The 17,634-nt window shown below is 39.3% G+C and overlaps 1 protein-coding gene and 2 pseudogenes across 8 annotated transcripts in view; 2 read left to right on the top strand and 1 right to left on the bottom strand.

The window, feature by feature from the left end:
- Positions 1-17,634, top strand: part of ZMYM6 (zinc finger MYM-type containing 6) — a 52,669-nt gene that overhangs the window by 164 nt on the left and 34,871 nt on the right. For 3 of the 6 annotated variants that reach the window (XM_082615850.1, XM_082615854.1, XM_082615855.1), the window contains exons 2-6: positions 1,030-1,196; positions 12,080-12,164; positions 12,986-13,235; positions 16,369-16,543; positions 16,642-16,833. In XM_082615850.1, the coding sequence (XP_082471976.1) occupies positions 1,104-1,196; positions 12,080-12,164; positions 12,986-13,235; positions 16,369-16,543; positions 16,642-16,833 (795 nt within the window). In that variant the 5' untranslated portion in view covers positions 1,030-1,103. Of the gene's footprint in view, positions 1-66; positions 155-176; positions 241-1,029; positions 1,197-2,053; positions 2,138-12,079; positions 12,165-12,985; positions 13,236-16,368; positions 16,544-16,641; positions 16,834-17,634 lie in introns of those variants that run through there. The other 3 variants (XM_082615851.1, XM_082615852.1, XM_082615853.1) reach the window with 3 other exon arrangements.
- LOC309800729 (small ribosomal subunit protein eS12-like) lies at positions 2,947-3,277 on the bottom strand (annotated as a pseudogene). The gene has a single exon. The product of its transcript is annotated as a small ribosomal subunit protein eS12-like (transcript).
- Positions 9,264-9,689, top strand: LOC309801433 (ribonuclease P protein subunit p20-like; annotated as a pseudogene). The gene has a single exon. The product of its transcript is annotated as a ribonuclease P protein subunit p20-like (transcript).

Genomic DNA, 17,634 nt, shown 5'->3' with positions numbered 1-17,634 from the left:
GGCGGGGCGGCGCGGCGGCCGCGCCACGTGACGAGGCGGGCGCTGGGCGGAAGCGGCGCAGTCGGGCGTTGCGGTTTCGCTGCAGGGACACGCTGACAGGCATTTGCGGGTCGCGTTCTCTCCAAGAGATACAACGTTGCAGCGTTTGTACCCTGTGAGAGGCGTGGGAATTATTGGTGGGGACGAGATTTTGGGAGCGATTACGACACGAGAGCCCATAGATTGTTGTAACTGTGGCAGGTAGTCCTAAATTCTCATCCCTCGCACTGGTTATTAAGCCAGTTGCCCATTTCAATGTTTGGCTTGACTGTTTAGGTAAACACAACTTTGGAGAGTTTCCTTTTTGCTTCAGGTGTACTACATCCTGTTTAGGGGTAGGGAAGTCCGCTGAATGACTAATCTTGTTTACAAGAAGGAGATTGGGAAGCGGATCTCAGAGGGGCTCATTCCTGGGCATGCCCCCCCCCCGCCCCGTGAGACCCTGCAGGTGGTCCACTTTAAGTAAGGGCATACCTGTTCATTTGTGGTGGCAACTTGCGCCCTCCATCTTTAAGCCGAGAGTTGGGGCCCTTATGGAGGCCTCTAGTGAAGGCTGAGTTAGAGGTGGGCGTGGGGAGCTTGGTGTGCTCCACTTTGAGAAAGCTGAGGTGGGCCTCCAAGTACTAATTCTCATGGACTCAGAAACAGTATTTCTGAGTCCTTTCTTCTAAGAACTTGGTAACTTTCTCTCACGTGTTGGTCTGCCAGTCTAATTACCTCAGTAACTTTCAACATATAAAAGACCAGAGTATTTGCCTTTAAAGCTATCAGGGAAGTGGGAGCTATTGCTGTAAGACTTTTTTTAATGTGAAGGCAGCTACTAAAGAAGCAGAAGGCAGGAAGAAAGGAGAAGAATCATGGCCCCAGAAGAGTTGTTTTTTTTCAAATGCTTAGCCCTAAAACCTTGTGTTCAACACAAAGCTTTTGATATAGATAAACATGGGAAAAAAAAAAAAAGCCTGAGTACCAATCCTTTATGTTGTGTTTTAGGAATCCAGCTATCCATCACCAAGAAGAAATCTATTAGTTTTAGACCGGGGAATTGCTTTACCTAAAAAATTAGAATGAAAGAACCTTTGGATGGTGAATGTGGCAAAGCAATGGCACCGCAGCGGGGGCTTCTGGACAAAATTAAAGAAGAACCTGACAATGCTCAAGTAAGCATTTCATATTTATTTTAAATTTTTTAAAATTTCTTCTTTTCTACCTGGTGAATTCAAATTTTTGGTTAGTTTCTGACTTGTAAGGTAACCCAAACTGATTTTTTCCCCATTAGATGAGTAAATCATCTTTTCTGCTCTTTGAATGAAAAAAGATCTTGGTAACTCTATTATATTTCTTTTTATGAGAAGAAAGTAATGTGTATTACCCTTTTTCCATTGGTACCTTTTTAAAACGTTCTCTTGTATCTGATAGTAGTTTCCGTTTATTCTGTAAGTATTTGTGGTCTACTCTATGCCAGGCTCTGGGGATCCAGGAGTGAGCAAAATCAGTTTAGTCCCTTCCCTCATAGAGCTTGCAGGTTAGTAGAGGAGATAGACATTACACAAGTAATTGATCACATGATATATATAATTACAAACTAAGACAAGTGCTGTGGAAGAAAAGCCTGAAATGGGGAATCTGACCTAGTTTTGATTGGGGGCAGGGGGCTAGAGAAGGATTTGTCAGCTGAATTATGAAGGATGAATAGACTAGGCGAAGACATGGAGGAGAGTGTTCCAGGTAGAGTGATCTGCATACAGGAAAGCTCTGATTTGGGAAGATGCATGGTTCTTTTGAAGGACTGCAAGACCAGTGGGCCTGGGACAGAAGAGGTGCAAAAATGGTGATGACGATGATAATGATGATCATAATAACAATTCTAATAGTGATATTAATATGTCAATATGTAGAGTATATTATATCATAATAACATGACCTTATAAATACTAACTTCTTACTATTAACACTTATATGTACTTAGACTGTGCCAGGCACCATTCTCACAACCATATTATTATCCCCATTTTAGAGATGAGGAAACCAAGTACAAAGAGGTCAAGCAGTTTACCACAGATCACAGCTCATAAATGGCAAAGATTGGATTCAAACCCAGGTATCAGACTTCAGAGCCTATGCTATCCTACTTCTAGGATGAGGCACTGTAGGTAGTTTGGGGCCAGATTATGCAGAACCTTGTGGACCTTGTTACAAATTTTGGTCTTCTCCTGAGAGCTTTGGGAAGCCATTGTAGGGTTTTATGTGGGAGAATAAGATAAACATGTTTGGAAAGATCATATGGCTCCCTTATAGGGACGCAGATTGGAAATCTGTGGAGATTAGTGTGGAGAGACCAGTTAGTTGTTTTGGCAAAAAATGATTTTTTTTTCCTTCGTGGACAGTTCTTTTGCTTTATACTCTAGTTATTGGCTTCACTGCATAAGCAAATCACTAATATTGAAAATATAAATAATAAAATAAGTAATAATGATAATACTCTATTTCTCATATTATCTCAAAGGCAGTGTCATTCCAGGACAGGGATGTCAAGTAGATGTTGTCTTGTTCATCCACTCCACGCCTTCCTAAAATGCTGTGCTGCGAAGGGTTCTGAGGTAGTGTCTACAGGATGTGGGGTGGGGGATGGTGGTCTCCATGACACTTATTTTCCCTTCAGATGGTAAATTCTTTCTCTTCTTTTGCCAGAAGTAACCACTTGTTTGTCAAGTTTTGTGGGTTCTACCTTTTAAGAATTTTTTTTTACCCTGCCCTTTCCTCTCTTTTATTATTTCTCATCTGGACTTTTATAACAGTTTCCTATTCATCGTCATGTCTTCAGTCACATATCTAACCAAAACTCTGTATAGTGATACTCTTTTTTTTTGAGGAACAAGAGCCAAGTTTTTAATTTGATCATTTCTTCTATTAGAAGTACTCCTTAATGACATCCTTGGCCTGAGACTCTTTGCTTAACCACCACACAACTGCAACCATCCACTTTACAGGGTTTTTCCTGTCTGTCAGTTTTACAGAGGCCTACCCATTCCCCTAGTTTCTTGTTACCATCAACCTTAATTAGGTTGATTTGTCATTCAGCACAAGGGCCTTTACCAATTTGACATAAGCTCATCAGAATTGGATGCAAGCACGCAAAGATGGGCTTGGCACTTGTCTAAGGCTTTGGCTGCTTTGGAATCCCACGTGCTAGGCCGTCCTGGATGAGGGTGGTCTTCAGCACCTCTTGTAAAGCAGTATTAATTAATGTCCATTACACCTCCAGTGGAAATGCTTTCCTCCACCAAGGCGGTGGGTTATGGCCACAGCAGTGGGTTATGGGTGGAGCCAAATCCTTTTTTTTTTTTTTTTTTTTTTGTGGTACACGGGCCTCTCACTGTTGTGGCCTCTCCCGTTGCGGAGCACAGGCTCTGGACGCGCAGGCTCAGCGGCCATGGCTCACGGGCCCAGCCGCTCCGCGGCATGTGGGATCTTCCCGGACCGGGGCACGAACCCGTGTCCCCTGCATTGGCAGGCGGACTCTCAACCACTGTTCCACCAGGGAAGCCCTGGAGCCAAATCTTGAATGCCAGGGCCTCTACCTCCCACGCAATTCCCCAGCAACAGGGGAAGAGCACTATGGTGCTCTTTATAGATCTGATGACACTGCTCTCTTTAAAGACCCTGTCTCCTCATGTGGGATAAAACATAAACTTTTTAGTGTGACATCCAAACTATCCATGTTTAGGCCTTTTAGTGTGACATCCGAACTATCCATGTTTAGGCCTTTGTTTTCCTCTTCAGCATCATCACTCATCCTTCCCACCTTTTCTTTTCTTTTTTTTTTTAACATCTTTATTGGAGTATAACTGCTTTACAATGGTGTGTTAGTTTCTGCTGTATAACAAAGTGAATCAGCTATACATAAACATATATCCCCATAGCTCCTCCCTCTTGCATCTCCCTCCCACCCTCCCTAACCCACCTCTCTAGGTGGACACAAAGCACCAAGCTGATCTCCCTGTGCTATGTGGCTGCTTCCTGTTAGCTATCTGTTTTACATTTGGTAGTGTGTATATGTCAATGCCACACTCTCACTTCGTCCCAGCTTGCCCTTCCCCCTCCCCATGTCCTCAAGTCCATTCTCTACGTCCGTGTCTTTATTCCTGTCCTGCCCCTAGGTTCTTCAGAACCTTTTTTTTTTTTTTTTTTTTAGATTCCATATATGTGTGTTAGCATACTGTATTTGTTTTTCTCTTTCTGACTTCACTCTGTATGACGGACTCTAGGTCCATCCACCTCACTACAAATAACTCAATTTCATTTCTTTTTATGGCTGAGTAATATTCCATTGTATATATGTGCCACATCTTCTTTATCCATTCATCTGTTGATGGACACTTAGGTTGCTTCCATGTCCTGGCTGTTATAAATAGAGCTGCATTGAACATTGTGGTACATGACTCTTTTTGAATTATGGTTTTCTCAAGGTATATGCACAGTAGTGCTTCCCACCTTTTCTAATCTATGGTCCTGCAAACTATTTGCATTTCACAGAAAGGTATATTCTGTTGATTTTTATTTCCTTGACTTTGCACATGCCATTTCTTCTGCCTGTGTATGCTAAACTGGGTAGCTTGGCAAAAAGTTCCTCCTCTTTCAAGATATAGTTTAACTGTCACTCAGGTAGAATTAGCCATTCTTTCTCTTTTTTTTTTTTTTTGCGGTACGCGGGCCTCTCACTGCTGTGGCCTCTCCCGTTGCGGAGCACAGGCTCCGGACGCGCAGGCTCAGTGGCCATGGCTCACGGGCCCAGCCGCTACGCGGCACGTGGCATCTTCCCGGACCGGAGCACGAACCCGCGTCCCCTGCATCGGCAGGCGGACTCCCAACCACTGCGCCACCAGGGAAGCCCTGTCTTTTTTTTTTTAATCGTGTAGTGCTTTTACATTTATTATGACATCTGGAGGTCAATGAATTTTGTTTTCCTGGGTCTGGTCGTATTTGATCTCAATTCCTTGCACAATGACTGGCACATGCTCAATAATTAAAATAAAAGAGCCTGTGTTTCACAGATGAGGAAACTGAGCCTGAAGGAATAAGTGACTTCACCAAGGTCTCATGGCAAAGCTGGGATACAAAACCAGTTTTTTAAAATTCCAGATCCAATATTTCTTTCATTGTACCTTGCCTGTAGTATAAAAATTTAAGAAATATTGTACTGTGAGTTAATTGAGTATTCTTTTTGTATAAAAATTGTGATAATGAAAATCCCGTTAACAGCTTACATTGTAAATTTAAGTGGATAGGGATCTACTTAGTTCCTTTTGGTTTGTTTGTTTATTTATTTTTGCGGTACGCGGGCCTCTCACTGTTGTGGCCCCTCCTGTTGCGGAGCACAGGCTCCGGACAGGCAGGCTCAGCAGCCATGGCTCACGGGCCCAGCTGCTCCGCGGCATGTGGGATCTTCACGGACCAGGGCACGAACTCGTGTCGCCTGCATCGGCAGGCGGACTCCCAACCACTGCACCACCAGGGAAGCCCCTTGGTTTATATTAATGCTTCAAGATGAATAGGCTATAATTTTTCATGATTGAGAGTGTGGCCTATGGTGGAAAAGCCAATTGAACAAATAGTATGTACAATTTTTCATGTCATATTTGAATATTGGAAAATAGGAGACAAAAAATTGAAAAGTTGAGTATTTTATGATATACTAAGGGTCTGTTCTGGATATTAAAGCTATAGTTGAGCTCTCGTGCAGTCATTCAGTGACTTTTATTCCTGTTTATATAACCTAAAGCACTTGTTGAACACCACTGTAAGCAGTTTACATGTGACGCTTACAACCCTACGTGTTAAGTATGTTATTATTCCCACTTTACATACAAGGAAACAGAGACACAGATGGTAACTTGCTAAACTAAATGTAACACAACTAGTAACTCGGTGAGTTAGCATTTGAACCCAGGCAGTGTGGTTCAAGAGCCCAAACCCTTAACTAGGATGCTAAGCTTTGTTAGTTATTTTGTTTTCAGAGGAGCTACAAAGATGAAAAGATAGGGCCTCTGCTCTCAAGAGAATTGATAGTGTAAAGGGGAATAAAGATATGGAAATGGGAGAGGTAATTATTTGCTGGGTGACTGCTCCCTGCCAGAAGGTATGCTAAGTATGTCTTACCTATTCTCATTTAAACTCTACAAACATAGAAGGGAAGTATCCTTACCCCATTTTACAAAGGAGGGAACTGAAGGAAGGACAGGTTAAGTAACTTACAAACTCAAAGGAAGCATCAGAGCTAGAATAGGAACTTAGTCTTGACTGGCTTCAAGCATATATTCTTTCTGTTGCTTTGTGTCACTTCTGTACAGATATAAAATCACAGTATTATGTAATTACTGTCATTTTAAATATTGTATAAGGTGCATTGGGAGCACAGGGAAAGGATCCCTTATGTCTGTCTAGGGAGGAGGGGAAGGCTTCACAGCGTGGGTAGCACGTGAGTTATAGCAATTGATTAAGATCTTCAGACAGAGAGAAGAGCATGTGCCAAGTCATGGAGGGGTGAGAGAATGTGGTGTGTTTAGTGGTTGAGTATTTCAATAGTAAAGTGGGAGAAGAGAATAGATTTTAGATGTTTAGGTATAATTGATCCAACTTAGAGATAGCAAATGAAGTATGAGGGTCAAGGAGGATCCAGGAATACTCAAGAGGTTTCTGGCTTCAGTAAGTTGAGTTTGTGATGATACCATTTACTGAGGAGCTAGGAACAGGATTTGGGGGGAAGTAATAAGTATTGGAATCTGTTGTGTTTAAGGGGCTTGTGGTACCTTCAAGTGGTAATTTGCACTGGGAGGCATTTGCCCATATGGATGTGGTATTTAGAGATTAGAGAGTTATCTACCTGTAGGTATAGTGTTGCCAGATAAAAATGTAGAATGCTCAGTTAAATTTGATTACCAAATGAACAATGAATATTTTTTTCATATAAGTATGTTGCATGCAATGTTTGGGACTTACTTATACTAAAGAATTATTTGTTGTTTATTTGAAATTCAAATTTAACTGGTCATTTTATATTTTTATTTGCTATATCTGATAACCCTATATAGGTGATAGTTGAAGTCATGAAGGTGGATGAGATTGTTCAGGGAACAAAAGTAGAGAAAAGAGAGTAGAGCTCAGGATAGAAAGCTGGGAACTGGATTAACTTAGTGCTTCAAAATGGCTTCAAAGTAGTCCCTCAAGCAGCAGCCTCATCATTACCTGGGAACTTGTTAGAAACGTATATTCTTGGGCCCTGCTCCAGACCTGCTGAATCAGAAATTCTGAGGCTGAAACCCAAAACTCTATGTCTTAATAAGACTTTTAGGGGCTTCTGATGCCACTGAATTTGGAACCATTGACTTCAGGGGTGAATATAAGATCAATGAAGGATACTAAGAAATAGTAATGATGAATTGAAGTAATAACAACAACAAGACAACCAGTGGAATGTCACTGGTGGAAGACAACCAGTGGAATCATTGGCAGTGTCAGATGTATCTGAGAAGCCAAGTAGGATAAAACCTAAAATTGTTTGTTGAATTACACAATAGTGAGATGATTGGTTATCTTAAAACACCTTCAGTTGAAGCAGTAGCCTGATTGCATTGTGTTCAGGAGGGAATCAAAGTGAGGAAGTAGAGAAAGAATGGAATACTTTTTCTCTAAGTTTGGTTGTAAAGGGAGAGAGAAGAGAGGGCAGTAGTTCCTTAGGGAATAGGTTCCTTATAAGCTGAAGGGAAGAAACCTATATGGAGGTTGTGAAAGGAACAAAGGCAAGAATGACTGAGACTGTCTTGAGGATCTCCACATTTGCTGCCCATGCTGAACTTTTGCTGAACTCTCTAACATAAAACTGCTGAATAGTTGCTGAGTTGCCAAAAGGAAAGAACGATGCTGAGAACTGGACTCTTTCTGGACTAAGGAAACCATACCTTTCCCTAGTAATGGATGAGACGTGCTCGATAACCCAATCGTATGAACAGAACAGATTTATCGTCCAATCCAGATTCTTGGTAAACAGCTTGTGTAAGCCTGTGTGAACTTCCTCCTTTTCCCCATAAAAACCTCTACCCATTTTCCTCCACTGGGAGACTATTCTGGGTTCTTCCAGAATCTGTGATCCCTGAGTTACAATTCTAAGAACCCAAATAAACTACCTTTTTGCTTCTTTACAGTTCATGCTGCTTTTAGTTGACAAGGTGGAGAGAGGCTGAGAATATACAAAGACAGTATGAAGTGCTGTAAGAAGGGAGAGGGAAAGGGATCCTGAACATAAGCACTGTTTTAGTCATGGCTGAGAAGGTTGCCTTTTCATGTAAGGTTCAAGGACAGTTTGCTGATCAATTTGTAGGCATGGCGGAGGGGGAGAATCAGGATGTTGCAGAAATTCTTACTTAGCTGCTTCTATTTTCTTGGTGAAGTAGAAACATTACTGAGCAGGAAGTATGTGGGGTTGGGACTTATGAGTGATGGAGGTGTGGAACAGTTACTTTATGAAGTAAAAGAAACTGACTAGGGAAGTGTAACAGGCATATTAGAAAAATACTAGAGATTGAATTGATGATAAGACAATTTTTTATTGAGTCTTAAGTGTTCTTTCTGGTAAGTTGAAGGAGGTGTATATAGGTACTTTTAACTCTCTCCTCTTTTTGCAAGTGCCAATGAATATTGTTATTTAAGTATAATGTTTAAGAACATTTGAATTGAATGAACTTGAATGTCCACTTTGAATTGAATTAACTTAGATTCATTCATTCAACAAATATTTATTCAATGTGATAATTATGAAAATAGTAAGAGCTAGCATTTTTGTTGTTAAATCATGTTTAACTTCTGGCTAACTGTAAGGCATCACACTACGTACTAAATCATTTATCATTAATGATAATTAATCATTTATTAAATGATAATCATTTATTAAATCATTTATCCCCCATAAATCTAGTCCAGTGGGTTAGATAATATTATCTTTATAGATAAGGAAGTTGAAACTGAGAAAGGTTAAATAACTTGTTTAAGAACCGGGATCGCTAGTGTTCTGGCATTCCTGCGGCATACCCCTTTCCTTTTCTTCCCTTCTTGGGGCCTTGGGGTCATGGGCAGCATTCTGTATTCTGGCTGATTGGCGCAATGCTTGAGTGGCCTGGCAGGGGAGTCGGCCACATGCACGTGGAGGGCACTGTGGACCGGAGGGAGGCACACAGCATGGCTGAAAACTGAGAGCCCCGCGGGGCCGTCGAGGCTGAGCTGGACCCGGTTTAGTACACCCTGTGGAAGCGGCTCCCCCACTGCCTGCGCCGGAAGCCCAATGACATTTCTGTCAACATGAAGACTGACGTTAAGGCTCAGCTGGCCCACTGCCAGAAACTGCTGGACGGACGGGCATGGGGTCAGAACTCATGCACTGAGATCTACATCCACAGCTTGGGCCTGGCCATCAACTGCACCATCAGCATTGCCCTACAGCTTCAGGCTGGCAGCTTCGGGTCCCTGCAGGTGGTGCCAGTACCTCCACTGCGGAGCTTGTCGATGAGCTGGAACCAGAGACTTACACGTGAGAGCTGCTGACCCAGATCTACAGCAACTCAGCCATCCACATCTGTGTCTTTAGGGTCGCACCCAAGTAATTGAAATGAGGCTGGCCCGTCTTATCCACCCACCGCATACAGCTAGGCTCAGATATGGCTCTACTGAGTACTGTCATGGACCTTCTACCAGAAGCATGTAGGAAAAAGCCTGTCCTCCTTGCAGCCCGAGGACTATGAATTCAGAGGGCGAATATTGTCTTTTGTTGGGCCCAAGCAGTGGGTCTTTCTGAATCTTTGTGTTCTGTAACCATTGTCCTATACAGTCAAACATATCAAGTTGTGTTGGTGCCAGGCCACCCCACTGCAAAAAAAAAAAAAAACAGGATCACACCTGTTTCTGTTTGCTCCCAGAACCCATAGTCTTTGTTATGTTGATTGTGCTGGGTGTTGAACGTACAGAGGGGGAAAAAGAGATATGGTCCCTGTCCCTAGTGGACATGGTCCTTTTGGTCTAGTGTATGTGTGGGGGAGGAGGTGGGGTGTTAGACATCAAACAGATTATCACCCAAATAAGTATGATATGATGTATTATGACAAGTGCTATGAGTGAAAGGAGAGGGGAGAAGCTACAACAGGGGAACTTAATTTCCATTGGGGACCAGGGTTTGAATTCATTATAGTAATTATGTTATATTGTATTTATACATTTAGGAGGGAGACAGCATGGGTTTTGAAACAGACCTGGGTTTGATTCCCATCTGTACACTTAGTATCTTTGTGACCTTGGACAAGTTGATGAACATCTCTAAGCCTCACTTTCCTCATCCATAAAGAAGGTTCAATAATTCTTACCTTATAGGCAGCAGTTTGGTGCCATAACGTACATCATCGGGAGTGGTAAATTAATGCAGTGGTTCTTAATCTTTGGCATTTAATATTCCAAAGAAATTCCAAAGTAACTCTGGGAACTGATACATTTGTCATTTATTTTGCTAAGTATAGGGAGATTAAAAATACAACTACATTTATTATCACCATTGTTTCAAAAAAGTAAGACTCTTTTTAAAAACTTTGAGGGCTTCCCTGGTGGCGCAGTGGTTAAGAATCCGCCTGCCAGTGCAGGCCACACGGGTTTGAGCCCTGGTCCGGGAAGATCCCACATGCCACGAAGCAACTGAGCCCGTGCACCACAACTACTGAGCCTGCGCTCTAGAGCCCGCGAACCACAACTACTGAAGCCCGCGTGCCACAACTACTGAGCCCATGCACCACAACTATGGAGCCCACGAGCCACAACTACTGAAGCCCATGCGCCTAGGGCCCGTGCTCCGCAACAAGAGAAGCCACCGCAATGACAAGCCAATGCACCGCAACGAAGAGTAGCCTCCACTCGCCACAACTAGAGAAAGCCTGCACACAGCAACGAAGACCCAACGCAGTCACAAATAAAATAAATAAAATACTATAACTAAAAAAAAACCCAGTCATTTAAAAAAATAAATAAACTTTATTTGAAATACATAAGGCTGTTTTAGCAACACCCCCCCGCCCACCCCTGCCACTCCAAAATGTAGGGTAGTTCTGATCTCAGAATAAAGGGCACTCTTTTTCAAGTTAGGTATATGTATTTTAATTTCTTTCATGATTACGTGTTATTTTAAAGCATTTTGAAGAATATATTAAAGATAAACCTGATTTAAGCTGTGTTGATTTTTTGTATAATGAGCAGATTGCATTGAAACTCGTGTCTTTTCTGACATTAAGAGATATGCCACTTGCAAATCTGTTGGCTAAAATTACTAATTTGATCCAAACTCTAAATCATTCAAATTTAATTTCATTTACTGCTCCATTATAAACACAGCCTATAAAAGGTGTAGTGCTCAGCATTGAAATAGCTCTGTATTACTCCCATATATCAAGATTACATTTGAGAAGTAGATATAACTATCATAAAAGATTCTTCAATTCTAAAGATCCTTTTTGTAAAGATTAAATCTAGGGCTTCCCTGGTGGTGCAGTGGTTAAGAATCTGCCTGCCAATGCAGGGCACACAGGTTTGAGCCCTGGTCTGGGAAGATCCCACATGCTGTGGAGCAACTAAGCCCGTGCGCCACAACTACTGAGCCTGCGCTCTACAGCCCACAAGCCACAACTGCTGAGTCTGTGTGCTACAACTACTGAAGCCTGTGCACCTAGAGCCTGTGCTCCGCAACAAGAGAAGCCATCTCAATGAGAACCCTGCCCATCGCAACAAAGAGTAGCCCACGCTCAGCAACAAAGACCCAACGCAGCCAAAAAAAAAAAAAAAAAAAGGATTAAATCTAGTCTAATAACTTGTAAATTTTGACTTTTGAGGTATTTGAAGGCGATTACGACTATAATGTAGAAGAGATGAATATGACAGTTATTTTTTTGTTTCAATTTCTAGTTTCCTCAGTACTAACACTGTATTCATTTCTCTCTCTCTCTTCTTTTTTTTCTTTAAGGAATATGTACTTGCTTCAAAGCCGAAAACTCAAGAAAGTGAACTGAAAATTAGTGCTGTCTTTTCAGTCAGTGACAGCCCTCTTGGTAAGAAACAGAACTGTAAGTTAGTTAGAATCAGTATTTGTTATATTCTGACCAGCAGAATTGAGGGAAAGTACCTCATGTAAGTCTTTTTCTTCCTTTAGACAAAGCAGTGTTTTTCAAACTGGCTAGCTGGTCTTAACCAGTATTTTAAAAAGTGGAATATAATTACAGTTGGTCCTTGAACAACATGGGTTTGAACTACGCAGGTCCACTTAAAGGTGATTTTTTTCAATAAATATAGTACCTGTATTTTTATTCTACACATCTGTAAATTAACTAAGTGTGGGGACATTTTTATGTTCTATTGGAGATCACAATATGTGGAATCAGAAGAACTAGGGTTTGAGTCCTGATTCTATGCAGACTGTTTCAGCTTCCTGCCCTTGGATGAGTCATTTATCAGTTCTTTTGTTTTTGAGACAGTGATAGCAGGACACGGATTTTTGACTGCGTGGGGTCGGCGCCCCTAACCTCTGAGTTGTTTAAGGGTCAACTGTATATCAGAGTGTGGTGCATATAGTAAGGAAATATATTATTTCATGAAACTACTGTTTCAGTTATTAAATTTTATATACATATACACACACATGCACATACAGATGTATGTGTGTGTCTCTTGGGTTATAATGTGAAATGTAGTTCTAACTATGTATCATGGTTAAAAAGTTTGAAGCTGCCTGTTTTAGAGTGGTTATTGCCTCAATATTGGATTTCAAGACTGAGGGAATTTATCCTAAAAAATAGAGAATGTATATATGTTCATGTTGATGTGAAAACAGTTTTTGTTGTTGTTTTTGTTTTTTCTTATTTTGTTTTTATAGCCCAACAGTTGACCCCAGGCTTTCAGCTTTCTCTTGCATCATCTGGCCCAAATATATCGCTTCCTTCAGTTCCAGCCGTAGCTATTCAGGTTTTTTGTTCTGGTTGCAAAAAAATGCTTTATAAGGGGCAAACTGCATTTCATAAGACAGGATCTACTCAGCTCTTTTGCTCCACAAGGTGCATCATCGGATATTCTTCACCTGTCTGCCTACCACCTCCTCCCAAGAAAACCTGTGCAAACTGCTCAAAGTATGAAATTCTTAATTATATCCCTTACTTTTTAAGTGTTTTTAGTTCAAATATGCTCTTGCTATTTTAAATCTCTTTAGCTCATTTCCCTGGAAATACTTTTTAGCTAATTGAGAAGTTTGCAAATTCTAAAGTTTTGTAAAGTTAAATAAGTGACTTGATGTAAAAAAGTATTGCTTAGACCAGTTTTCCTATCTCTTTCAATTAGAAAGAAATAAATTATTTGTGAGAAACTATAGGACCACTCATATATTGTGTGTCTACTGTAATTGTAGACAACAACTATTCAAAATTGTTATCTTGAAAGTTATTGAAGTATAGAATGAAATAATATCACCCTTATAATAGTATATGAAAATTATTTAATTCTTTAGAAGGTAAATGGCCACAAAAATAATGCACTTATTCCTGAAAAGTCCTTGTGAGCTTTTGTTGGGGGTCATTGTTACTTTATAATAATGCATAGATGCAGAGAGAGGAAGAAATAGCAACGAAGTTACATAAACTTCTTTCTCTGCCTCAGTAAGTTTGAAGAATTTGGCACGTTTTACCTATTTGTGTGGTAGTGCAATTCTAGGAATACAGTGTGTTGTCAGTAGTCACTAATGTAGAGCAAGGAAAGTTAAGAGCTTAGTTTTAGATTGTAGCTCTATCACTTACTAGCTATATGACCTTGGGCCAGATATTTAACCTTTCTAAGCCTTAATTTCTTCATTGGTAAATAGTATCTACTTCCTCAGGTTTTAATGAGACAGTGTTGGCACAGGACCTAGCACATAGCAAATGCTTAATAAGTGGGATCCTATTATTTTTAATAATAAATTTGGTATTATGTATATTTAACATAATTTATAGGCCTCTATTTTGTCTTTGGCGATATATGATAGTTTCTTTATCTGCTTGGTGTGTTGGCCTTAGGTATCTAAAAGTAGATCCTGTTAAAATGGAAATCCCCAACTAAAAGGAAAGAGGAATTTTAAAACATTTTACTTAAATATTCAAATTTAGTTTTGTTCCAAAATGCCCTTCTAATACCTTACTTTAACTCTTTTATGTCATTCTCATAAAACTGATCTGGAAGAGTAAATTTAGTTTTTTGTTTTAGATATTCAATCTCAACATATCAAATATCAAAAGGAAATTAATTAAATTTTAAAGAACATAACACCGCCTATACATCCAAATACATATCCTCTTAAAAGCAGTCACTCTTGTCCCTGTTGTACCACAATGCTGTTGTTATTCAAAATTTTTTTTTGTCTCTTGATTTTGCATTGCCTTCAGAGGCTGTGAAACATTCCTTTAGACTAAGTTAGGTGATAAATCTATCTTTCAAGCTGGGGTTTGATTTTTGCACATTGCCAAAAGTTACTTGATGTCTTACCAGCTGACTACTGTAGATGATTAAACTGAGTCATACTGTTAAACATAGTCTCTGACTATAAAATTAAAAAGTTGTGCTTAGAGTTCTTATAAACTAAAAGAGAAATTAGAAAAAATGTTTGAGCCATGTTGTTGGGAGAGGTATGGTTTCTCTAAGATGAACGTTAAGATGTAACCTATATTTGGATGTATAAAGTTTAGAATGCATTTATATTTATGTGCACAGATTTTCATTAAAAAGTCATTCTCATTGGTTTACTTATATATACATAGCACTGGCAGATTTACATTATTAAATAAAATTCTTAATTGCTTTGATTTTAGTAGAAAAATTACTTTTCAAAATTAATACTTCATCTGCATGTAGGCATATCCACTTGATTTCCAAGATTCACTGTCGTATTAGTAAGGCTAGGTGAGTTGTAGAACATTAAAGTAGTGCTCTGTTGCTGTTTTTTTATATTTTTAATTTTTTTTTATTTTGGCCGTGTGGTGCGGCCTGCAGGATGTTAGCATGCGGGATCTTAGTTCCCTGACCAGAGATCAAACCTGAGCCCCCTGCATTGGGAGCACGGAGTCTTAACCACTGGACCACCAGGGAAGTCCCTGTTGCTGTTATTCTTTCGTAGTTTACCATGGAGTTCTGTATAATAAAGGTACAGGATGGAAGGCAGAATAGTGGAATGATGAAGTCCATGGACTGTAGAATCAGACTGCCTCGATTTGTACTCTGGCTTCACTGCTTACCAGCTGAATGACTTTGGCAAGTCATTACTTAACCTTTCTGATTTGGTGTCCTAATAATACTTACCTTACAGAGTTTTTTGATAATTAAATTGGATAATTTGAGTAAAGAGAACAATGTCTGGCACATAGAAATTACCCAGTACATTATTGTAGTACATAATATTATTGCCATTAATTTTCTTTACTGTGTGGTCATTAATTAGAAACTAGTGTTTCTAATTAATGACTATTTCCTTCAGTTTTTATACTTGTCAGAAGAATGGCAATAACTTAGTCTCTGTTTTTACTGGCAGTGCTTATTGTAACAATTAGCTCTTATAGAATAACTCTACAAGTCTCATAGAACAACTCAGTTATTTGTATTCTTTTTGTTTCATTCTTGTTTCCATCTGTCCTCTGATACCAAGCCTTAATAGCGCTTTTGTCTGTCATTTGTTTCTTTGGTCTCTTCAGTTATAGTGAAGATTTATATACCATGCTAATTTTTAATGCTAATCTTTGGTAGTTCATCTGTTTCCCAAATCTTACATTTAAATAAAAAGTTTTTTCATTCCTTGTTTCATTCATGTTTCTACTCTTGGCAGCTACTGGCTAGTAAGAGGACAGTGTTTTGTGGTCTGGAGTTGTGGGATGGCCACTTGTTCTGTTGGCTCCAGTGGATGAAACTTGGTTGGAGCTGGAAGCCTCAATGTTTTTTTCATGAGCATCTGGCTAGATATATTTTAAATGTAGTTCTCCTTCAACACATCTATGAATTCAGTATTATGAACTCCATTTTATACATGAGGAAATTGAGACAGTAATTGCCTCACTCATTGTCACTCAGATGATAAGTAATAGAACTAATCATCAAACCCAGTTTTCCAGATGCCTTTTCCAGGGCCACCCATTTACTACTATACAATAGCTGCCCTTAGTAAATGTAGTTATTTTAGCTCACAAAGAGGAAGAAATTACAATTACGAAGAACACATTTCATTTTGCCTTTGTTATTTATTTTTAGAGACATTTTAAATCCAAAGGATGTGATCACAACCGGATTTGAAAATTCCTCTCCTAGCAAAGATTTCTGCAGCCAATCATGCCTTTCTTCTTATGAGCTAAAGAAAAAACCTGTTGTTACCATATATACCAATAGCATTTCAACTAGGTGCAGTATGTGTCAGAAGAATGCTGATGTAAGTTACATTTCACCTGTATTGGGATTCTCTTCACAGATTAGAGGTTTTTAACCGGCTTTACTTATTTTGTATCTGTATGTGTTTTTATATTCTAGATTCGATTTGAAGTTAAATATCAAAATGTGGTACATGGTCTTTGTAGTGATGCCTGTTTTTCAAAATTTCATTCTACCAACAACCTTACCATGAACTGTTGTGAGAACTGTGGGAGCTATTGCTATAGTAGCTCTGGTCCTTGCCAGTCCCAGAAGGTTTTTAGTTCAACAAGTATCACAGCATATAAACAGGTATGAATATCAGTCTGTTGTGTACAGTTGGGCTTAACCCTTCTGAGATGGCTGCACAGGGATGAAGTGCAGAATAAAAGAATGAACTCTTCCCATCAGTTGATCTTGGTGTGTGATTTCCCCTCCTGAAAAATGGGATAGATTCTGATGTTGTAAGGGTTGATTTTGATAGTGAGATGATATAGGTGAACTAGGTCATTTTTTAGGGTTTCCTTCATGGCCAAGAATTCACAAATATAATTTCATGATTTGCTATGAGTCTGAAATATTCTGTGACATATTGATAGCGAAGAAAACCGCATATTATTGTGAATAAACTATGACCAAGAGTTAAAAGATGATACAATCAGCAAATACAGAACATATCTTTTTCTTTTTAGAAAATATATATTTTAAATGTGTCTTGGAATAAATTGTAATTATTCTGGCAACATTGCCTTATTAAAATACTGTAGCTTTTTTCTTTCTTTTTTCTATTTTCCAACTGCCTTTTTTTAAATTTTAGCTTATTTTTATTAGTTTCGTTACTAAATATAGTAATTTGTGTCAGTTTAATTATTGCTGAATAATATGGGGTCTTTAAAAAGTTTTGTTTTTAAAAGGTATAAATGATAATTAAAAGTTTTTTTCAGTTAGGATGTTTGGTTTATTTTTAATTCCTTTGAGCAGTTGGTAATAGATGTTCATCTTTGGAAAGTATCTCTTTTCTAGAAACTTAGCCACTTTTTGCAGTCTGGTTACTACTTTCACAAGAATAAAATCCATGTTTTATATATATGTGTGTGTGTATATATATACATA

Source organism: Mesoplodon mirus, assembly GCF_964341445.2.
Source record: "Mesoplodon mirus genome assembly, chromosome: 3".
NCBI lineage: Eukaryota > Metazoa > Chordata > Mammalia > Artiodactyla > Ziphiidae > Mesoplodon > Mesoplodon mirus.
The sequence above is the reverse complement of the archived record's forward strand: the minus strand, read 5'-3'. Positions and strand labels throughout refer to the sequence as shown.